Source organism: Microtus ochrogaster, chromosome 18, assembly GCF_000317375.1.
Source record: "Microtus ochrogaster isolate Prairie Vole_2 chromosome 18, MicOch1.0, whole genome shotgun sequence".
Classification (NCBI taxonomy): Eukaryota; Metazoa; Chordata; class Mammalia; order Rodentia; family Cricetidae; genus Microtus; species Microtus ochrogaster.
In genome coordinates, this window is record NC_022020.1 from 11,156,182 (window position 1) to 11,181,275 (window position 25,094).

Genomic DNA, 25,094 nt, shown 5'->3' on the forward strand with positions numbered 1-25,094 from the left:
TATCAAAATATTCCTAAGAACCACAGAAGCATGTGAAGCATTGTTGGGACAACAGAGCTGGGTTTCCACTAATTAAATGTACGCTGTTCTCTGCAGCACAGTCAGACTTCCTGGCATGTCTGGATGTCTCCCCTGGATGATCAGAATGGAAGAGGTATACAGTTCCACTACCTTCAATAACAAAAAAAGACAGACCCATGCTTTTGCAAGTCATATCAAAATACAGGTACATTTTTGACTGGCAGCACTAATCTCAGTTCATGAGTTTGTGAACACTCAAGCACAATTAAACATCAAAAAAGTAGTAAACGTGGCATAGAGCTGCATACATGTTTCCAGTGGAAGCAATGAATGCCAGCAAAGGCTTGCCAGGAAAGTCGTGTCTGTACTTGATGGATAAGGGAGCTACTATAGATAACAAGCTTCAAAAGCAGCATGGAAACTTCTGGAGACTCTGCCCATTTGAATAAATGCTCACTTTTATTGCTTGGCTTCTGAGGCTCAATTTCCAGCAAAGAGAAGATGAATTCTTCAGCTTATGTTGGATCCACTTTCAACCTCTCCTGTCTTCACATGGTACATTAGTTGGGGCACAGCCAACACATACAATGAAGTTCCCCTTTAATTTTTATTGTTATGATTCTCATTTTGATTTCAGTCTCTTGATCCAGAGCCAGTTCAAGCTAGGCTGGGGTTCCAAGCAATTATTCCAAAAGTAGTAACACCATTGCTCAAACAGAAAGCACTGGAAAACAGTGAATGGTTAAGAGCAGTGTCTATTCTTTTAGAGGACTGGAGTCCAAATTCCCAGCACCACACAGCAGTTCATAACCTCTTTAACTCCAAACACAGCTAAATAGAAAGAGAAAGTCCTACTAAGTATAAGAAGCACTACCTAAAATCACCATCCAGACCACTTTTACAGCCACATGAACAGGGCTACACCAGGCTGCTTCCTTACCTTGCTAAGGGACCAATCTTTCAATCAACAGGATGTATGGCTTCTTACAGCTACTATGAAAGTCAGTGGAGGAGCCTCAGAAGACTAACAATAGATCTTCATATAACCAAGCTACACCTCTCTGGGTATTAACCCTAAAGATTCCAAGTCAAGATGTCACATCAATTCTTGCATTTCTTCCATGTTTACTGAAGCACTTCACAGTAACTTAGTCATGGAACTAACCTGTGCCCATCAACAGAAGAATAGATAAGGGAAATACAATCTATATACACAGTGAAATGTTCCAATCATGAAGAAAGACGAAGGTATGTCATTTGCCAAAATATTGATTCATCTAGAGATAATCATATTAAGGCAATTACATCAATCTCAGAAAGACAAAGATCACATGTTTTCTTTCATCTGTGGGTCCTATATTTAATAGCAATGCATAAAATCCTATAAGCACAGATGGCATTACATAGAAGTCAAACTGTCTGGGGGAGTTACAGAGAAAACAGAAAGATGGCAGGGCTTGGGGGAACATGCCCCAAGTATTTATACACTTGCATGAAATTTGTCTTATGTAACCCAGAATAGTAAAATGAAATATAATGGAACTGTTAAAGGCACAGAGACAAAATACAGAGAGCCCCATCTGCCTGTGGATCCCTTTGCCATTAGCTCAAGAATGATCTGAAGAATTGAAAGATACTAAATTATGGGAGAAAGCTACCACACTTGATTTGTCTTTCCTTTCCTACCAATTAGTTTGGAATATTACTCATAAAGCCTTGCTTTCTTTGCATTACTTTTTAAGAAACTTACCTTTTTAATTGAAAATTAATCCAGTCTCAAGCTGGATATGGTGCCCATCTACAGTCTCAGCACACAGGAGGCTGAGGCAGGGAGACCTTGAGTTCAAGGCCAGTCTGAGCTACTACTTAGTGAGATCCTGTCTCAAACAAAACCAAACAAAGTGGGGTGGCAAAGGTTCTCACCACAAAAACAAAATCACATATAAGTCAGCATATGATCAAAATCGGGAAAATACACTCAGACTCTTCGAACTAAGCTTGGGGTTTGCGAAGATCCTTACTACTGGTTTGTCGCTCTTCTGCATTTCTCCTTGTGGGAACAATGGAGAGGCAGAAACCCCAAGGTTATCTACAACCTTAACTAAATTCAAACGAGAGCCCCTAACATTTGATCACTTATATCAGCACTACACAAAACACTGGCTGCTCAGCGTCTAGCCACTCACATGTGCTCCCAAGTCTCCCAAGGATTGAGGCACAGAACAACCATCTCCGTGTCCAGACTTTGTCCTGTGCCTCTATCCTTCAGTGTTGACAAGAGCTGAGTAGTCACTCACTTTCTAATGCTGGTCCAAAAGTGCATAAAATGCGTTTGCTGGAATCACATGGAGGAAACGCTACGAGGAATGTCAAGATTGACCTCTTGGATAGATGTCGACTTTAAAAGATTCACTAATTATTTTTCTGTTACAGACTCAAATGCCCAACAGATTTGTCACAAATACTGTTTAAATGGATGATGGGGCTAGAGCGATGGCTCAGTTAGTAAAGTGGTTGCCTTGTGAGCACAAGAGCCTGAGTCCAATCCCCAGAATCCCAAATCCAGATGTGGTAGCATGCTTGCAGTCTGGGAGCTAGGAAAGCAGACACAGACAGATTCCTGGGACCCATTGGCCCAGGATAAGTTACTACTCGATAAGTTCCAAGCCAAGGAAAGAACTTATCTCAAAAAAAAAAAAAAGGTAAAAGAAAGGCCAGGTATGGCGACACATACCTTTGATTCCAATACTCCTGAGTCAAAGACAGGTGAATCTCTATGAGTTCAAGACCAGCTTGATCTACATAGTAAGTGCCAGTCCAGGCAAGAGATACATAATGAGAGCCTATCTAAAATAAATAAATAAAGTAAATAAGTAAGTCAAAGGCAGATGGCACCTTAGGAATGACACCCAAGGTCATCCTCTGCCCTACTTCACATATACACTGACACACACAAACACATATACTCACAAATACACACATTTATAGTGTCACCCAGAAATCAGCAAACGAACATGACATACAGTTAATATATTTGTCCCAGCAGTCATACGGGCTCCTGTATAATTGCACAGCCCTACTCAGCTATCCCATGCTGCACCAAAGCAGCCATTCACAATAAAACAAGTGGAAATGTCTATGTTCATTAACCTTAAATTCACAAAAATTTTTATGTCAAAAACAACAGTTATTTTGGAGATAGGTGGTAATAATGATCACAGTTACACAACTCAATGAATGTGTTTAATAACACTGAGCTGTACCCTGAAGTACCTGAACAGGAAGGCTGGAAAGATGGCTCAGACATGGGGACATCATGGCCAAGTCTGATGACCTGAGTTCTGCCACCAGAGACATGGAACAAGGAGAGAAGTGACGCCTGTAACTTGTCTTGTGGCCACACACACACACACACACACACACACACACACACACACTATAAGTGCAATTTTTAAAAATTTCATTAGTAACATTCCTGAATATTTCACCACAATTTAAAAAGAAACAGAGACAAAATGTTTCCTACCAGATTCTTTTTTAACTCCTGGTCTACATAATTTTTTATGCCAAATGCTTTAGGATTAAATGAGCTACCTAGAACAAAATGCTTCTAAAATGATGTACAAATATTTCAAAGATAAAAATGTTCTTTCTTAAGTCCTTCTTCATATATTGTGACACCAACGAAGAGCCTATTCTAGCTCCCTCCCCTAACCTGGGGTACAGTCCAGGTGTTCAGGTGCCTCTGACAGTGTGACATTCATGGTGACTGCCTCAGGAAATTAAAAGAGTAATTAAATGAGCACTGTGATAACCTACCTGATAGTCAATCTACTTTCCCTAAGTTATCAGTGAACAAAGGCACAATAGGATGTCACTTCAGCGCCAACACAAGCAGATTCTGCAATGCATTAGTCATGTACCTCAAACTCCAGCGCACCCAGGGAGCTGCTTGTTTCTAGTTATTGCTAATTGATTTTATTCAAACTCTGTATTCATTGTGGCTAGATATGGCTCCTTTCTTTGTTACTTGTAGACCTTTCAATAACATACATTATTAATTAAGATGCACCTTTACCCACACACAGCCTTAAAACAAGCACTTTTCCACAAGCAGGTTTGGGGATTTTCTGTTTCGTCTTCTGCTTTCTAGTTTTTAGCTATGACCATAAGAAGCCAACTGATTTTTTTTTTAAGTGTGGCAGGGCCAGCTCTTGCACTTTCGTGCCGTGATTAATGTGTTATTCATCTGGTACCTTCCTAGTCGACTCTTGCCTTTAGCCTGTGAACATCTCATTTTGCTCCCAACAAAGGATTCCATTGCTGTAGGAACTGAGGTGTGTCTCGGTTTTTACCTGGGAGGCAGTGATGCAAGCGTTTCAGCTGAGACCAATCCTTGGCTTGGGGTGGGGAGGAACAGACTAGCAGGCCACCAGGAGAGTCCTAGGGCAGACAAGAGAGCCACCACTGCCAGAAGGGAGTTTCAGACCTTGGATACAGACACTCGGGTGAGGAGCTGCAGCAAGAGGCTTGGATTTGTTCGCCGGGGACACCGGCGACAATGACCTGCCTTTTCCCCAGAGCCCTGGGGCCTCTGGTCCTCCTGATGGTAAGTCCCTTCTTTTTCTAATACTAGAAAACTCTCTCTGCTTCCTTGCATAGGTCAGAAAATTGGCTTTGTTTGCTGAATCTCTGATGTACATTCTAAAGAGGACACAGCAGAACAAAACGTTAAACTGAAATTTTTACATTCCTTCCTTTTTTGATTTTCTTAGTGTTAAATTTTGATAAGAAGTGTAAATCAGAGAAAAAAGTTTATTTAATATAGTTATTTCACATTTTTTCAGTGATCAGATTAACTCATCCCAATCCCAAGTTTTGTTGCCCACAACCTTCGTTTTCTTCAAAGCAGCGCATTATTTTTCCAACACCCAGATGAGAACATGCACAACACAGGCACTTCTGTTCTCCAGGATTACACATCTCCTGGTACGGTATGGCTGAGAGCTCTGCATGCCTGATCTTGACACCCGACTTGTTTTTAGAATACTCATCAACCGTTGAACTAAAATCAAAGTAATTTTGATTCTAGACAAGTTGGGAGGATTATTAAGAAAACCGGTTTTACATTTAACCATTATGTACAAACTATATCGAGCCTTTGGGAGGGGTGACATGAGCTTTACATGTTCATGTAGCTCTTTTGTTGGCTGGGGAAATGTTACATGTTTTCTGATAGAAAAAAAAGAATCAAGAGGGAAAGCATTAGCTCAGATTCTATAAGCTAGTTTATGCTTTAATCATTGTATTAGTGAGGCAAAAATATGACTTATCTCATACATGAAGCTCACCAAAAACTTGAATATAAATAAATACAGGGAAATCACCAAAGTTTATCACCACGTTGTAGATGACAAACTCGGCCTCAGCAGCCATTCTTGCCATTGCCTCACTTCAAAACACAGAGAGCAATGGCTTTTAAAAGTTACAGGGAGACAGATCTCAAGGACTGCCTGAAATGTAAAGTTGTCTGCCATTATAACAGACACCTCGTGTGGAAGAAAACTCGACTCTCCCTCATGTGGCAATGCTCAGACAGAAAGTAGACATCGCACCGCTTTTAAAAAACTGAACCAATGATTGAACAAGGCCTCTTTTAACTTGGAATCAACCTTCAGTTCTCTTATGATGCTGGTGATAAGGAAGTTAGAACATATAAGATGTTTTCCAACACACAGTAAAGTTTTGCCCATGTAGGGGTAGAGAAAGATGGGGAGGAAGTGAGAGGGAGGGAAAGAAAGGGTAAAGGGGAAGAGAGACAGAGACGAAGAGAAACAGAAACAGAGAGGGGGAAAAATGAAGAGTCTAAATGTAAGCTGTGCAATATCATAGCCACTATCCATACATGGACATTTATCACTTGGAATATAATTGTTCTGAGACGAGATATGCTGTTAAGTGTAAAACATACAACATAACAAAAGAGTGTAAAAAGATATTACTAGTTTTTATGTTGTTACATACTGAAATTATAGTCTTTTTCAATAGATTAAATTAAATATACCACTAATTAACTTTTCAACAAGCCTTTTGATAAAAGTATAAGAAAATTTAAAACTGTTCATGTAGGTGGCATTTGTGCTTCACATTAAGCAAAGCTGTGTCCTAATTCTACTTGCAGAGGGTGGTGTAGGCAGATAAGACTCCATGGATTGAGTGGGAGTTGAGATTCCATATGTGGGGATGGACGGAACTACTGTCAGACCGATACAAGCAAAGACAGGGCAACTGTGGCCTCTGCCGGGGGCTGTGGAGCTACCGGTTTGACTGGACCGAAACTGTCTGTTAGGGGATCGGGGCACAATTTACAAAGGTAGAGGAGTGTGACATTGAAGGGTTCATTCTGTGAAGGCAAATGGAATCCTTTTAGAATGCGGAGCCACCCAGAGTTTTGACATAATGTGGTTACGGGTAAAAGGCAATGTTCTCAGAGCACGAGCATCATTTGTTGTTGAAGGGTGGTGTCTGAAAGTTGAAAGACATGTCTGGAGGTTTCTAGGTCCCTTTCCCATCGCACACACCACACAAGGTCATTGACAGCACTGTAACGTGAGATGTAGCAGCAAGACCTAGGCTTGACTGTGCAGCTGTTCCAGTGACTCACTCCAGGTCCCGTGTTCTCCATTGTCAACAAAGAATCATCTTAGACTGGATATGGTAGCACATGCCTTTAACCCCGTCACTTGAGAGGCAGATTATCTGTGAGTTCAAGGCCAGTCTGGTCTACATAGTAAGTTCCAGAATAGTCAGGGCTCTGTAGAGAGACCCTGTCTCAAAAAAACAAGCAACAAAAAGTAATAACAGTAGAGAGACCTTAGTCCTCCCCCGCCTCTCTATTATGCCCACAGTAAGAAGGGAGTGTCATCATGTTCACAGAAGTACTTGGAGAAACAGAAGCATTTGAAAAACTGATACCATCCACTTGTGATGTTTCCATTCTAGGCCTGATTCTTGATTACATCAGTCTCAGTGTTGTGTTTTAATGCTTGACGTAACCACTGACATCCATTTTAATATGTCAAGGAAGGACGAACATGTTTCTTCAGTTAGAGTATATTACGATGTGTGGGGCTGGGGAGACATCCCAGTAGGTTAACAGAGCTTGTCGAACAAACATGAAGATGTGCATTTGAATCCTCAAGACCCATGTAAAGCCAGGTATGGCCGTATGACTGAAGCTTCCCACTATGGGAAATGGAGGAGGACTGTTGGGTCTTGCTGCCCATTAACCTAGTTCCATGTTCAGTGACAGACCCTATCTCAAGGGAATAACAAACGATAGTGAACACATCCAGTACCCTCTGACCTCCAGACACATGTAAATACATAACACACACACACACACACACACACACACACACACCATTCACCTATACATACAAATACTCAAATAAAAAATTTACAAAACATTTCTGAAACGAATGTTTTGAAAGTTACAGGAAAAAAACCAATCTTAAATATACTGTGACTGTTGGAAAATGACATGCTTTCTAATGTAGAGAATTTTTTCAAAAAATTCTCTGCTATTTTGGACTTTAAGATTTATTCTTTGGAATACGTAGGTATAAAGTGAACCTGAATATCCCTTTTAAGGTGTCAGATTTATCAGTCATTTATATGTATCTGATTTATTTCACATAACACAAAATCAGAAAAACTTTCATGGAAGATGCTCCCCTTCAGAGACTCATTTGTGAAAATAAAGATTATCCACAGAGAAACACATCATTCCCCGCCACATAGTTAACAAACTCTAGCACACATCCCGTGCCATAACACTCCTTACCCGAAGAATGAGCTTGTCTGTCAATCTCATGTGACAATGCCAAACCCGAAGGTTTAACACAGCTTTTTTGTTTGTTTGTTTATCGAGGCAGGGCTTTGCTGTAGTTTTAGAGCCTGGCCTAGAACTAACTCTTATAGATCAGGCTGGCCACCTGCCTCTGCCTCCCAAGTTGCTGGGATTAAAGAAGGGTTGCACCACCACCACCCAACCCTAACACGGATTTTTAAGATGCTGTGGTAAAGGGGAAGAGTGACAGCCATTAAAAAGTCAGGTCATGAGCAGAATATCCCCTCAAACTAGCAAGATCCCTTCCAGCCATCTTTCTCTGCCCCATGAAAGTTTATAAAAACAGTTTTAAGTCAAACATCTCACTTCAGTCAATGGAAGTCTCGGAAGTGTCTCTTCCCGTCTTGATTAGTGAGATGGTTGTTTCCTCTGCTCATGAATATATATGAAGATGAATCCCACTGAATCTCTTCGAAATTCAAAATTCTAAAGGCAGAAGAGCCTTGCCAGGACTCCTGCCTAACACTGCCGGCTTGGGCAGCAGCTGGGATAGACCCAATTATTTCTACCAATTAGCCTTCCCGCTTGCTTAATACCAGAAGCCAGTTCTCATCCCTAACTAGAACACTCTGTGTCCCAGAGGTTTCTCATAAATGTCTTAGCTCTTGGTGCTTCCTTTCCAGTAAAAAGTCAATCTGATAGCCTAAGGTGAGGGCTTGTTTGGGGAAATGCCTCATGAGGAAATTACACAGATGATGGGTTGGTCGTCCATAATTACGTGACGAATAATTGAATCTGCTTAATGCACACTTTTTCTTAATGCAGCGCCGCAGGCCAGGCTGTGCATTGCACAACTTCAGTGGGTGCATTCACGGGATCTGCAGTGGAAGCAGCACCCGGAAGTTTGCAAGGAGCAGCCTGCACAGCGGTATAGTGGAGCGCTGTGTTAAGGAGTCTCTGTACTAGTCCAAGGGCTTTTGATAGCCCTTTCCTTCTCTTGTTATTCTAACAGAAATTACTAGCGTCTACTAAGCACCTACTATGCACTTGGGCTCATAGTTCAATCCCCACAACAAACCGACATGCAGGTAAGAAGCGGTGTGATCTCACTACGGCAGATGAGGAAATGCAGGACTGGTCATGTTCCCAAGCCATATGGTGGTACATGCCTGGGACCAAAACTCGGATTGGCCAGGAAACTAGGAAGATGGCTCAGGGGGTTGCAGAGCAAATGTAATCAGAACATGCAGTATACACATGTAATCAGAACACACAGTATACACACGGTATACACATGTAATGAGAACACACGGTATACACATGTAATCAGAACACACAGTATACACACGTAATCAGAACATGCCTCTGGGAAGACAGTAGGGAGAGACGGGAATCCCTAGATGCTCGTGGCCCAGGAGCCTGGCAACTGCAGCAGCAAACCAGAGCTCTTACCTCATGTAAGATAGATGAAGACTGACTGACACCTAAGGTTGCCCTCTGACCTCCACACACATGGTCTCACATGTGCATACAAAGACATACACATACATATGTGTTTAAAAAAAACAGTTTGCCGGGTCCAGGTTCATACCAGCACACCTGACACAACATCCTCCAAATGGAACATCCACAAGCAACCAAGGGCATTACTTTTACTTGGCTTCTCTTCACTGCAGGAAAAAAAAATCAGCTTTCTAAATTAATTGAGTTTACATATCAGTTCTCGAAAACTGAACCGCCTGAAATTAAATACTAATTTCTAAACAATTTAATATATATTATTCAGTTGGAGAATTTGTCTTTGTCTTGATGAATATAACATTTATTAGCATGTTTTGTGGCTTTAAAATTCAAAATTTCTACACAGTCCTGACTTACACTTAAATTTTTTCTGCTTCATATTTATACAACCCTTGGGGTTTTGTTTTCAGTGTAAAATCCAATAAATTGCATAAAGTACTCAATGCTTCGTTATAGAACGGCCTCTGTATTAGATGATTCCCCAGCCATAGACTGTAGTAAGTGTTCTGAGGATGCAGACTAAGCTAAGATGTTCAGAGGGTTATGGATGTTACATGCACGTGAGGATCAGTATTTCCAGCTTACAGTGGGTTATTAGGACATTGCACACCATAAGTGAAGGAGCTTCCACATAGAAATCAGAAGAAGTCACTCATTCTTCTGAGCTGTGCCCTGTGTAACTCATTTATCAAACGTGTCCTGAAAGGCTGCTATGACCTATGTGCTTACAATAAGTTTCTGACTAGTCGATCAATTATAGCATTTCATGACATTTCTTGCCTGAAAGGTATAAATCTAAAATCATACTTAAACTCTGTAATGACTTCTTTGAGTTACCTACGTTATTCTCTGAACTCCCCAGCGGGGAGCATGGCAGGCGCTGTGATAACTCTGGAAACGGGCAGTGGCTGTGTAAGCTGCTTTTCTCCAGAAACCTGAAGGGAGGCTAGCTTTATTTTGACCAATGATTCCAGTCTGCCACTGGGAAGCATGATGGCAAAGCTCATGCCAAGAGAATCTCACATCAATAGCTGCTCGCACAGGAGGCAAAGAGGGCTTGCTGAGACTAGAGGAGGCAACTTTCTGAGCCCCACCCTCAGTGATTGTTTCTCCAGCCAAGGCCCCCCTCCCAAGGCTCCACGACCTTCAGAATTAATGTAGAGCTGTAATCACAGTTCCAGCCAGCCAAAAAATAATGGTTCCGCATTCAGAAATGTTTCCTATGGCATCTCTCATGTTTCCAGAAACAAAGAGCATCTTTCCACAACACTAAAATGAAGGGGCACTCTTTGAGATCAGGCTTAAAAGAAGAGAGTTTAAATGGAGAAGTCATTTGTGGGTTCTGGTTCTCCGAGAGCACTGGAAATGCGATAACCCGTGGTCTGCTCTGCTAATCCTTCACAGACTAGGCTTTGCCTGCCTGGGAAGGTAGATTAGGGCTTTAAGGTCTATAGAAGCCCCATTCTCCACGGAGCCAACACAGACGTGACTCATGGTTTCTGGATGACTCCATTTTTCCCATAAAGGGGAGCACGCCCAGCCCATCCTTCCCCGTACAGTCAGATGAGAAAGAACAGTCGGTGACCACACCATACTGGTCCCTTCTTTCCTCAAAGATTGCATGATGTTGGGGCATCATCTTGAGGTGTTATTTAAAATCAGAATTTCAGATGAAATGCTTATGATGGAGGGGTTGATCATATGTCTGGCGTAATTGCTCCTTTAGTTAAGACTTGGACCTGCCTGTTCATTATAATCTTTAAAAATAAATGACGTAATAAGTCTACATTGTTTCGGGATCAGCCAGAGCCTTTGGCCAGATAAAAATCTAAGTCACTGTCATACAACTTTCTTCTGTGTATTTACGTTAGGTTGGGGTTAGAATCTATTGTCACGGCAATGCACACACCCTGGAGATAAAGTGGTTATGTTTCAAACCCTAGCTCATCAAGGGTTGTTAAATAGGGAGAAAGTATCCGTGTTCCTGCTTCTCTATATACATAAAAACGGGGGTTATATAATCGAATCTTCTTCAGGTGGTTGCAATAAACAATAGCAATACTAAGCACAATGTTCTGTAAGTAAACACTAAGCAAGTCACCACCACTACCACTTTCCTAAATTTACCCTGTAATTTGTTTTCCATGGCCTTCTTTTCTTCAGATCTCACACTCAGGGAACCAGCAAATACTTGCTGAACACCTGAATAGGAAAGAGCAATAGCGTAAGACCCAGGACTTGGAAAGCTCATGAAGAAATTCTTTACTACTCATAAAACAGTAAGATACAGGGAGCGCTTGTGAGCTACATGCCCTTAAAGAGAATGTGAGCTGTACAAACTCAGAGAGGGAGCCATTAGTAAAGGCAGCTTCATGTAGCATGCCGGTGCTTGACTGGGTGAATCACCTGTAGGTGGACCGTGAGGAGCAGGAACGCATTCCAGGTGGAAAGCAACCCAGATGCCAGGCCTGTGGGCTCCTAAGAAAGGTCCCAGGGAGCCCCACTTCTTTTGTCCTCATTTAAATTTTTAGACCCGTAGTACACAATGAAACTCTTGTTTTTGTTTGTGACATGGTCTCATGTAGCTCTGCCTAGCCTAGAACTCACCATGTAAACCAGGATAGTCTCAGACTCACAGAGACCCACCTGCCACTGTCTCCTGTGTGCTGGGGTTGAAGACAACACCACCACGTTTGGAATTTAAAATGAAGTGTAATGTTTATGTTACAGTAGGAAGAAGAACAGATTCATGCCCTACAGCAAACAGCACCTAAGACCGGCATGGGACAACCCCTGCTTTTAGAAAAAGGTTCCGTTTTCATAAACTACAATAGTTTGTCCTATTCTCCTTACTCTAGTTCAGCTTTAAAAAGAGGAGGGGGGATAAAAAAGTGGGGAACAAAGAACCTGTCTTCAGAAGGAGTTAATCTGAAGTTGCTTTTGCATAAGCACACATGATAGATAATAGAGGCTTGGGGTTTTGATTTTGTTGTTGCTTTTTCCTTCCTAGTTTTTTGAGACAAAGTCCTGCTATGTCTTCCTGACTAGCCTCCAGCACTTTGTAACCCTCCTACCTTAGCTTCCCACATGCTGGATTGTAGGCATGCACCAACATGCCCAGCATAACAGCTGTCAATAACTACGTGGCCACTTGCAGGAGTTTATCATAACAGTTCCTAAAGCAATGATTTCTGGGAGGTTTTTATATGATAACTGTGTAAGAAATATCTAGAGACTGAGACTGCCTGAAAGCATAATTTTACAGTCAAGGAGATGGTGATAATGGTGGCAATGGTGATGATGATGATGTTGTGGGGGTGGCTGTGAATCTTCTTTCCTTGCTTTTGTTGTTTTGTTTTGAGACAGGGATTTATTTTGTAGTCCAAGCTGATCTGCAGTCACTGTACAGCCCAGGTTTGTCTATCCTGCAGCATCTGCCTCTAACCACTGGTGGGTTTCTCTTTTCTGGCATAAAATAAATCTGAAGCACAGTACTGGAGACATATCTTAAGAATTAATAACTCTTGGTGCTTTTGCAGAGAACCCAGGTGCAACTCCCATCACTGACATGGCAGCTCACAGCCATTCTAAATTCCAGCTGTGGGGCACTGAGCAGGTGCACACATGGTGCACACACATACATGCAGGCAAAATATCCATAGACATAAAGTAAAACAAATCCTTAAAATGTCTAAAGTCAGATCGAAAAGGTTGAAGACCTTGTTTATTTGGAGAATATTCCTTTTCCTGGTAGAATTTTACACTTCGGGATGCTTCTGCAAACTGACTGTTTTAAAACTGGAAACGAACTCCGAGCTGAAGAACAGGATGCAGTGATAAGGATGGCTGGCTTTCCACAGTCACCTGTTTGGGGAACTCACATGGAGTTGTTTCTATTTGATGTCTGCAGGTGCTGCTGGTGCACGGGGAGCTGCGAACAGAGGTAAAGTGTGCAGCCTGCATCATTAGAATCGCTTCACTGGTAAAACTTAGTTATATTGAGAAAAGCATTTAATTTAATTATTTGGTAATTCAACTGTAAAAATGTATAAAACTAAAATTCTAGCAAATAACCCAAGATATTTTAAAGTTATCTATACATATTATGATTATTGTCTCATATGGTCTTGTTTATTTTATCTTATTTTCTATTGGATTCTGGATTGGTGGCTTGGCTCTCTTCTCTTGAGAACCACTCTTCTGGGAAGTGCTGCCTAGCTGGGTACTCACTATGTCGACCAGGCTAGCTTTGAACTCCTGGCAATCTTCCTGCCTCAGCCTCCCTAGTGCTTGCTTGCAGGCATTCACTGCTATGTCTGGCTCCTTTCTACATAGCTCAAATAAACAAGAAGTCAAATCCTACTATGGAGTTTATAGGGGAAATCAAATTGACTAAATAGTAAGATTAAATATCATAGCGTAGTAATAGGAGCAGCGGGGCTGCGTCCCCAGCACCCCGGCTGCCTGGCTAGCTTATGCCCCCCCCCCCCGAAATAACAACACACAAATTGTATTCATTTAAACACTGTTTGGCCCTTTAGCTCTAGCCCTTACCGGCTAATTCTGATATCCCGATCAACCCAACTCTAATAATCTGTGAGCACCGGTCTTACCAGGAAGATTCTAGCCTACTTCCATCCTGGGTCGGAGCTTCATCGCGTGTGTCTACCCGGGAGCGGGGCATGGCATCTCTCTGAGGCATCTGCCCCCGAGAGGAGAGCTGTCGAGTCTCTGAGCTCACTTCCTCTTCCTCACAGCATTCTGTTCTGTTTACTCCTCCCACCTATGTTTTAACCTATGAGGGCCAGCCAAGCAGTTTCTTTATTTTTTAACCAATGAAATCAACAGATTGATATATGACACTCCCACATCACTTTTCCTTTTTCTGTTTAAACAAAAAAAGGAAGGCTTTAACTTTAACATAGCAAAATTACATATAACAAAACAGTTATCAAGTAAAAATTACAATAATCTTCATCATAACTAAGGAAAACTATAACTAACTATTCTTAAACTCCATCAAAGTCTCCAGAAAGATACAATATTACCTAAGCAAACAAAAAAAAGCAACTTTTAAAACTCTAGAAATGACAGAGACATCTCGCTGCCTGGACAGTCACCCAAAGTTCTTTTGTACCGTTGGGGCATCCATCTTCGGCCCACAGGCCCATAGTTTCCAGCAGACATTTCCACAAAGCAGGAAATTTCAACGTCAGTCCAGTCACTATCTGTTGTGTCCTGCAGAATGTCTTGCAGACTCTTTCATGAATCAGGAACCCCGAAAGACCATCTCACCTTTAGGCAAGTTTAGCAGTCCTTTCTCTGCGGGTTCTCTGTGTCCAGTTTATGCAATAGTCCAGGCAAGAACAGTTTCTTGCCCAAATGGCTGTCAAACTCCATAAGGATCCTCTTCAATGCCCATCTTCTTCTTGAAGTAGATTGGTGCTGCCAGGAGCAGAATGTCTCATTGTCATGAAAAACCCTAGGTTATTAAAACATGTAAAATGCCATATTCTATAATCTTTGAAAAATATGAAGAATGCCTATCTAAAATATATCTATGTACATCTAGAAAATCTTAACTAACATGACTACAAGCTTAACTATTATGATTATCTATTAGCAACCTATATTTCCTATTATGCATTACATTTTAAATGAACTACACAATCACAATACCTTAATCAATATCAGAAATACATATACATATAACAAAATTGACCTTAAATCTCTATCAATAAGGCAAAATCTATACTAATACAAATTATTCATATCTACATCATCATAGCTTTGTGATGACCTATTTAAGGCTGCTTCTTCTCGACAAAGGGTCAGGTTAGCAAATGCTCATCAAAGTAGAAGCATAAAGATTCTCAGCGTAGGTATCTATCTATGATCAATATTCAAAGCAAAGCCTGCCAGTCACGGATGCGATAAATCGGGGTCTCTTTCAACACAGTCAGGAGGACAGCACAGAGAAGACGGGACAGCAGTGCAGCCGGTTGTCAAAAGAAGGTACAAACGTGAATGGGTAAAATTTGCCAAGCCCTGCAGAGAAAGAGAAGACAACTCAAAAAGAAATCCCATTGCCAAGGTAAGTCATATTGACAGAAGCAGTGTGAGCTTTAGAATAAACGTATTACATGACAATTACAGACGATGTAGGAATTCCACTCAACAATATGCAGCCTAAAAGTCCACAGAACAACAACCTGTCCTCTACAACAAAGCAACAATAATAATAATGTAAAAGAAAAAGATAGAAATGATAGCCTCTAGAGCTATAAAATGGGATTAAGAAATATATTGCTCATTTTAATGCATAAGCCTGTGCCTGTCCACATTCTATTAAGCAAGGCTAAAAATAGAAAGAGATAGCAATTAGATGACTGGGAGTGAGTGTGGGCGTGGCCGTGGATGGCAGTGGGCGTGGCCGTGGATGGCAACTGCTGAGGCTGGACAATGAGCTGTCTCGTGAGCTCTGTACTCTTCGCTCTGCTAAACAGCTTTATGATTATAAAAATAAAAATTAATCCATGTTCACACGTACTCTGAACATCTGTTACCTTATTCTCTCCATTTCCCCCTTCCTTGTCACTTCCCTGAACTTGCAGAAGCATCCTTTTGTAAATGGTAAGTAAGGACTGGGCATCCAGAAGAAGCTTTCTCACCACTAAGCCTCCTTTGTTTTCTTACAACATTTTAACATTCCCACCATGGCACCACGACCCAAATAAGCACTCAGAATGGCTTGTCATTCTTGGTCCATGCTGGTGAGCAGAGCAGCTGTACTTGATTTTTTATTTCGACTCTCCAATAAATAAGTAGAGCAAGAATAAATGACAGCAACGGAAAGGGTGAGTCCAGTGAACATATGACCGTGCAGGAGTCAGGAGAAGGCTTGTCAAGGGTCAGCTTGACATTTAAGCCATTTTCTTTCCTTACAGATCACTTCTGATTTTCAAGCAACCCAGAAAATTACCTACCGAATTTCTGGGGTGGGAATTGATCAGCCCCCTTTTGGAATCTTTGTTGTTGACCCAAACAATGGTGATATTAACATAACGGCCATAGTTGATCGTGAGGAAACCCCGAGCTTCCTGGTGAGTCCCCAGTCAAGCTAGCCTTCTTTGTGAAGTTAACTCCTCTCCAGGTAGATTTGCAGGAGAAGAAATTATTACATGGATTAGTCTATCAGCAAATAAAATTCATCCTTCTACTAACCCCCACCCCATGGTTCATGTCCCTGGGATAATACAGCAGAGAGTGGGGGATGATGACAGGGGAGTGGGGAGGGACTGGGGACACTTTCCAGAACCTCATCCTGCCAAAATGCAGCTACTTGAAGGAAGAGCAGCTGGACAACAGCAAGAGTGGGAACCTTTCCCTTCACCCACACTGGGGGAAATGTTCTTTCTTCCTTTCTCATTAACTTCTGTAAATAGCAGCATGCTCTAATTTCTATGGGTTGTTAATCATATTCAAACTAGCTCCATATAGTGATAATGGCTATTCTCCCTTTGTCTCTAGATCACATGCCGAGCTCTAAACGCCCTGGGACAAGATGTAGAGAGACCACTCATATTAACAGTGAAAATTTTAGATGTCAATGATAATGCTCCGATATTTTCACAAACCATATTCAAGGGTGAAATTGAAGAAAACAGTGCTTCAAGTAAGTCTTTAGCAGCACCAACCACCTCCTATCCATGACTTTCAACTACACATGTCATTATACCATTTTTAAAAACTTTTGCTCTGTAGTTTGATAACAAAAAAAAAAAAAACTCATCATGATAGTCTGAGATTTCTTTTCCAAATTTTGTAGTAACTCTCAACAATTACCCATCAGGATTACGTTTGTAGATTATAGTCCCGTCACGAAGCTAGTGCCTAGGCATACAACCTCTGTGTGAGTCCCAAACATGAAGAGGGCTCCTAGGCAGTCTGGATGCACAAGCTCAATGAGTTTAGATTATAGAAGGCCGAGATCTATTCACATTCCTTGGGTCATATTTAAAAGGAAACATGCAGGTGCATCTATTTCGGGGAGAACTCCAGTCAGAAGATAGCCCCAACCTCAACAAAGTCAAGGCTGAGGGAACGTTGGAAGATTTTTCTAAAAGCCAGCAGAAAAAACAACAGTGACATACTTTGTTTTTTGGTTTATTTTTTTAAGCAAACAGGTAGTTTTAAAAAAAAAATTTTTTTTTAATAGGAATCAGTGCTAAAGTAGCTCTTTGATGTGAATGTAATGTCTTTGACACTTTTCCTATATTCCTAGATTCACTGGTAATGATCCTAAATGCCACAGACGCAGATGAACCAAACCATATGAATTCTAAAATTGCCTTCAAAATCGTCTCCCAGGAGCCTGCGGGCATGCCCATGTTCCTCATCAGCAGAAACACGGGAGAAGTCCGCACTTTGACCAGCTCTCTTGATCGAGAGGTAAGGCAGATTTCCTGGAAGCAACAAAAAAAAGAAAAAGCCAAAAGGGTCTGACGACTAGCAACCCAAGAGAGGTGCCTCCATTTTATCTGAGGGTGCAAAGAGAACACAAAGACACCGTCTGGAGGACCCTGCCTCCATGGGTGTGACTCCGCTGTAGTAGCGTGTGTACCTGGGACAATACCTCTCACATGACAGTTCAAATGGGGTTCAAGAAGACGCTGGTGTGTAGAAGCAGACTACACTGGGATTCATTCCTAAAGAATGGGAGAAAATTCTTAGATGAGGAGATGTCATAAAAGTCTGAAGGCATACATACCTTTCCTCTAGACATCACCATTTATTTTTAACCTCTCTTTACAGACATGGAAGGATCTCTTCCTCTCCCCTCTCTTCATCCCCATCACCATGTTTCTCCACCAGAGCAGGCTACTCAGGTGCACATTTCCTTCACACAAATGCTTTCCCCAACAGACTGGCAGGGAAACGCCACATGTGAGCTTCTCTCAGACAGGCACAGCACCCCTCATTCTCTCAGACAGGCACAGCACCCCTCATTCTCTCAGACAGGCACAGCACCCCTCATTCCTATATCCATGTTTTTGCTCTACATCTACACGCTACCTTCAGAAGTCAACCACAGAGGAAGCCTCTTCCAGCCCCTCAACACCTCCACCCAGTCATCTGGTGCCACGCCAGTCTCTCTCTGCCACGGACAGCTAACAGTGTGCATGAGCCACGATTCACGATCTTAAATATTTTCATGGAAACATTTTATCATATCTATAGAAGGCAACTACTGGCCACTCGTAAATTTTATTCTTTTTCTCCAAATATAGCAAATCAGTAGCTACCACCTGGTTGTGAGTGGTACAGACAATGACGGAACGGGACTGTCAACTCAATGCGAGTGCAGTATTAAAGTGAAAGACGTCAACGACAACTTCCCAGTGCTTAGGGATTCTCAGGTATGCTACCTGGTCCTGTCCTTGAAGAACCATTTGTATATGTGATTAACAGTTTTGCATCCCAATTTATTAACTACACATTTGTTGGGCTTTAAATATTCTATGTTTTTCTAGTTTAAAAAATAGTTTAGGTAGAGCAGTAGTGGTGCATGCCTTTAATCTCACTCGGCACTTTGGAGACAAAGGAAGGTCTATGAGTTCGAGGCCAGCTTGGTCTACAACGTGAGTTCCAGAACAGCCAAGGCTACACAGAGAAATGCTGTCAAAAAAAAAAAAAAAACAAAAAAAAAAAACCTCAAATATGGCAGTTAAGGGATTGGTATGAAATAACACATAATTTAAGAAATAAGAAATAATATTATTTAAAAATATTCTTTTAGGTAAGCCCTAGTGCAGACTCCTGAGCTCTTTTCTAGCGGACCATCCTCTTCAGCTGGGGGAGGGCTGACACAGTGAGGGAGGAAGGACACACTGACCTAAGCAGCCAGGTCGCCCAAACAACCCTGGCAGTGGACAGAGTGGCAGCAACTCTGCAGCCAGGTCGCCCTCAGGGCTCCTAGCACTGACTCTTAAATCCTGCACTTCTCCCTTTCAGTACTCAGCACGCATTGAGGAAAACACTCTAAACGCCGAGCTACTCCGGTTTCAGGTGACAGACTGGGACGAAGAGTACACGGATAACTGGTTGGCCGTGTACTTCTTTACCTCTGGGAATGAGGGGAATTGGTTTGAAATTGAAACAGATCCAAGAACCAACGAAGGCATCCTGAAGGTGGTTAAGGTAAGGTCTGAGTTTCTTTAGTGGGTAAAAACATTCTACAGAACTCAAACTATTAGTAATACAAATAAATTACATCAATAATATGATCACTCTATTATTTAAAAAAATAGAAAACATAACAACGTGGATAGCATTTATTTTACTAACATCATAGCTCTATTGCCTAAAGACAACTTCTCTTGAAATACTATTTTTTTCCTTCCAAGCTACCATACTTTCTTTAACACACACACACACATACACACACAAGGTGCGGGAGGTTTGCATACTCTCATGACAGGAAAGAAAAGGCATTTCATATATTAATCAAATCCACTGTCTGCAGATGGATTGGAGTTCAGAAGAGATAGGAAAGCATGGGATTGTGACTTGGGAACTGGTCAACACACTTTAAGGGCTTAAACTAATCTCGTCACAGAAATCACAAAATCCCTAAAAAAAGGAAACATAACAAATTCTGCTAGGTAAAAAGCAAAACACTGAGTAAAGCTTGGGTTCAGCAAGACAGCATCCCCAGCTGGAATTACATTAGGGCAGCTGTGCCTGGAAACAGTGTAGCCTCGAACGGTAGCCGCAAACAGTAGCCGCTCTGCTGATGTTCTCTGGCACTGGGCTTGAAACATTCTGGTGTTCTCTGGCACTGGGCTTGAAACATTCTGGAGCTTCTTTAATGACTGGGTCTGACTTAAAAATGGAGTGATAGTATTTTCCTAACAAAGAGACTTCCAGAAGGTTTGCAAGCACTTCTTAGTGGTCCATATTTCACGGAGAATGTCACTGCTTCTGAATCTGCAAGGACCTTGTTATAAATTCCAACATCATCGTGATTTCCTATTTAATGTCCTGGGGTCATTCCCTTTCTCAAACTTGACACCTGGCTGTTATCCTTGAGCCTTGACAATTCCTACAGCATTCCGCCAGCCATTGAGTTCTGCCGCAAGCTATGAAGCAAGAATGGCTTCCTCTTCCTCTTCCTTTTACCACCTAGCCTCTGCCTGGCCATGCTCCTTCCCTCTTACCTGACTGCAATACTGTCTAGCAGGTGTCCCTGCTGCCTGTCCCCAGTTGTCATCCTCACTGCCACCAGTCCACTACCACATTATTTTAAAGAAACAAACAAGATGACTTACTCTGTTCTGTCAATCCTGCCCTGGCTCTCAGTGAGCTGAGCTGGCCCCGGTGCCAACAGCACCTTCTCGTCACCTGCAGTTTTTCTACATGGAATACAGAAAGGATTCGTTGGAGGAGTCTGAGGGGCAAACACTCATATTATTGAGTCTTAAATTAAGCAACGTGATTCTAATGTGCCATCCAGGTGGATGACCAACTACTTCAAAATGAAGCGGCAGACCTTCGCATTGTGGTGCCCAAGACCCTACCCTACCAGCCAGCTCAGATCCTTCCACCTTTCCCTGAAGAACTTCCCAGCATCCTTCAGTGCTCAGCTCAGATCCTCTCAGATGCCTTTCCCAGCTCTCACCTAGAAGCCTCTCCTGCTTCCACGCAGCTCTGCCATCTCTACCCACACTTTCCCTTCCACAGGGGAATTGTGACACTGTCAAGCAGTCCCTGTAGCTGACACTCGAATCCAGATCTCTTCCCTTAAAAAATATTCTGCAGATAAATAGATAAAGCCAAAATTAGCATTTCCTACTCTACCATCCTAAAAAAAAAGAAGTAAACGATTGAATGAAAACTGTTAACCTTGAGCTCTTGATTTAGGCCAGCTTAACTAGAAAACCAAGCCACTATAAGCAAAAACACTGAAAATTGATTTTATAAAGACTTGGGCCAATTGCTCACTGATATAAAAAAGAATTGGTTGGTCTTTTTGCCAACAAAGATGCAATAGGTGGCCTTTGAAACTTGGAACTTTATTTATGTCAGAAAAGAAGATACATGAATCCAATGAATATATTATTAATGGCCAAGTGGCTGTTTACTTAAAAAAAATGAATCGCCAGGCAGTGGTGGGGCACGTCCTTAGTCCCAGCACTCGGGAAGCAGAGGCAGGCAGATCTCTGAGTTGGAGGCCAGTCTAGTCTATAGATTGACAGTCAGAACTACACAAAGAAACCCCTTCTCAAAAACAAACAAACAAAAAAGAATGAATCATAGAACTTAATTGCTTAGCCTCTCAACAATTAAGGTGAGATAAGGTTTGGTTTTATGTGTCAGGAAGTTAGGCCTGGGGTGTGGCGTGGTGATAGAACAGTTGTCTGCCTTACATAACATCCTGGGTTCTGTTTCCAGTACCGAAAAGACTATTATTCTTAAACAAATTAATAAAATGTACATAACATTTAGAAGCTAAAAGCTGAGGATCCTAGCTCAGATGTATCAGAATGAAGACTTGAGCCATGTTACCACCACGAATTCAGGACTTCTTAAGTTCCACATCACAGCCTAAAGAGAGTTGATGATGTTTTGTTAATCTGGAAAGTAGACACAGGTTACCAAAACGAGGTCTCATGAATTAGAAATCCTAAGGCATTCTCTATTGGACACTGCAATCCCTTCTGAAACTATCTTTGCTCTATAGAATTAGAAGGTCCTGTCTTCCAGATTCTGCTTGCTTGTTTTCTCTTTTGTGACGCTTCCTTCTGTCTTACTTGGTCTTCCCTCCAGGCTCTGGATTACGAGCAGATGCAAAGCCTGCAGTTTAGCATCGCCGTCAGGAACAAAGCTGAGTTCCACCAGTCCGTGATCTCCCAGTACCGAGTGCAGCCGACTCCAGTCATCATCCAAGTCACCAATGTCCAAGAAGGCATTTCATTCCGTCCTCCTTCCAAGACATTTACTGTGCCAGGGAGCATAAGCACCAGTAAACTGGCTGGTTACATCCTGGGAACATATGAAGCTACTGATGAAGACACTGGTAGAGCTGCCTCGACTGTCAGGCAAGACAGGCCTTCTACCCCTTCAGGCCTTTGTGTAGCTTTCATCTAGAAGCGACTACAGCATAACGCTCCACCCACTAGCTGCCAAAACCAGAGCTACAAAAAGGGTGAAATTGGGGAGCCAGACAACCCAAAAAAAAGATATAAAGATAAATTATTAGAACACATTATGCCATGAGCAGAAATAGTATGCCCATAAACTAGTAGACACATGCCTTAGCCCATGTGGAAATCAGGAGAGCGCTTCACAGTTGAGACTTGGAAAAGTCTAGAAGTTCATCAGAGAGTGAGATAAGACATTATGGTTCAATCCAAAGCAAAGTCAGTAATAGCTGAAGCATAAAGCGTCGTACAGAGTAGCAGTCGCAGTGTAAAGAGCAAAGGCACAGGGTTTGTTTTACTTTGTTCTCTTTTATTTTTCACAGCCAAAATTGGGTAACCAGACCAATGAATGTGTAAGGATTATGAATTATGATTCATCTATGTCATGCTAACTTTCTGGTTTTTTAATTGCTTTATAAGATTTATTTATGTTTATTTTAATGTGGATGGGTATTTTGCCTGCATGTGTATCTTTGTACCTTATGTGTGCAGTTCCTCAAGGAACCAGAAGAGGACATCAGATCCCCTAGAACTGGAGTTATAGGTGGTTGAGCTGCCATGTGGGTGCTGGGAACTAAACCCAGATCCCCTTAGAGAGCAGCAAGTGTTCTTGAGTACTGAGCTACCTTTCCAGCACCCTGATATTATTTACAAGTACATATACAACATTTTTAGATCATGCATTAATATGTTGGCTATCTAATGAATAGTATTTGTTAAACAAGTAACATTTTGTATTTTGTCCTATTATAAAACAGATATGTCCTGGGTCGTAATGATGGTGGTTTGCTTGTTATTGATCCAAAAACTGCTCAGATCAAATTTATCAAGAACATTGACCGAGATTCTACTTTCATAGTTAACAAGACAATCTCAGCTGAGGTTCTGGCTATAGATGGTAAGAAAGCTATTTCCATGGTTTTGAATTAAATATTTTTTTAAAAAACATTTCCTTCAGAGTAGATGGTCATGACTGCTTTGCATCTTTCCTTTATCATAGAGATTATTCTCTTAGGAACTTTCCAGCCTGAGTCTGCGACCCCACACCTTAACCTAAGAGAGACTAAGAATTTCCATTTCCCAGTTTAGTTGGTACCCACCATAACTCTGGTCCCTTTGGTTTACTATGGGTGAGGGAGAAAGTGTGCGTGTGTACATGTGTGTGTGTTCGTGTGTACGTGTGTGTGTTCGTGTGTGTGTGTGTGTGTGTGTGAGAGATATGTATTCATCCCTATGTGTGTGGGAATGCATGTGTCCATGCATTTGTGGAGGCCAGAGGAAGATGTTGAGCTTCCTGTTTCATCAGTGTAAGCCTTAGTAACCTGAGACAGGGTGTCTTACTTAACCTGGAGACATGCTGGCTGTCAGCAGGCCCACAAGACAGAATTACAGGCACACACACAGTAGCCCCGGCTTTTTACACAGTGTTAAGGATCCAAACTTGGGTTCTCATGTCTGTACATCCAGTGTTCTCACACCCTGAGCCATGAGGAATTTTTTACAGAAATAACTGAGTTTTAGAGGACAAGGAAAAATCCCCAGACAGTCAATCCACAAATCCCCATAGACAGTCAACCACAAATCCGCTCCAAATGGAAGCTCACGTTGTGAGCTCCCTGTAAACTCATGTCATTAAGCAATAAAGTTTCCTCTCCTGAGATGTCTTAAAATAATATTCATAGAATGTATGTGTTGAACGGTCTATAAAATTAATTTAAGCTCGGTGTAATAAGCACCAAAAATAAACATCAAATATATTAACATTTGGAAAAACCACCCCAACCGCAAAAATGACAGAACTCATTCATCATCTCACCACCAAAGAGTTTTATTTGTTGCTTGATTGTAAACATTAATTGTTTGCTTGCTTTTTTGAAATGGGGCTTGACTGTATGGAGCTGGTCCTGTGACTCACTATGTATAGCAGGTTAGTCTCGAACTGATAGCGATCCACATGTCTCTGTTCCTAAGTGCTGGGATTAAAAAGCCACATGCCACCACCCACCCTCACTTCAGTAAATTTTTAAGTATTAAGTAATAAATATAATTATTTATTTTAAATACTGGGGGCTCAGATTGCAGAAGTAAGACCCTTACAAGCTATTTTTTGTTTTAATTTCATTTGTAATTAATGAATCAATTGCTTTGATTTCATGACTATTTAACTAATACTCATGCTGCTTACTAGAGAAACCAGACAACTTGACAAGTTTGAACTGGTTTTAAAAGTTGCAGAGATAGGATGGTGTCTTTTTACTCATGATAATAACAAACACACCTTTTCATGAGAAGTTATCATGACTTGGCAACAAGAAAGAAATATAAAAAATTAATTTTGTAAGTTGGCTGTAGGGCATAGCTATAATCCCAGCTACTCAGGAGACTGAGACCAAAGTTCACAGCCAGCCTGAGCAATCTAGAGTGACTCTTTCTCAACAAGAAAGGAAGGAAAGGAGAGAGAGAGGGAAGAGAGGGGGAGAGAGGAAGGGAAGGGAAGG

At 41.6% G+C, this 25,094-nt stretch overlaps 1 protein-coding gene across 1 annotated transcript in view; it reads left to right on the top strand.

Moving 5' to 3' along the window:
* Positions 1-4,582: 4,582 nt before the first annotated feature.
* Positions 4,583-25,094, top strand: part of Dsg3 (desmoglein 3) — a 31,064-nt gene continuing 10,552 nt past the window's right edge. Inside the window, 11 exon segments of the mRNA XM_026783566.1 lie at positions 4,583-4,630; positions 8,699-8,801; positions 13,255-13,337; positions 15,354-15,488; positions 16,342-16,497; positions 16,925-17,069; positions 17,679-17,845; positions 18,685-18,813; positions 19,409-19,594; positions 22,223-22,494; positions 23,355-23,494. Of these exon segments, the coding sequence (XP_026639367.1) occupies positions 4,583-4,630; positions 8,699-8,801; positions 13,255-13,337; positions 15,354-15,488; positions 16,342-16,497; positions 16,925-17,069; positions 17,679-17,845; positions 18,685-18,813; positions 19,409-19,594; positions 22,223-22,494; positions 23,355-23,494 (1,564 nt within the window).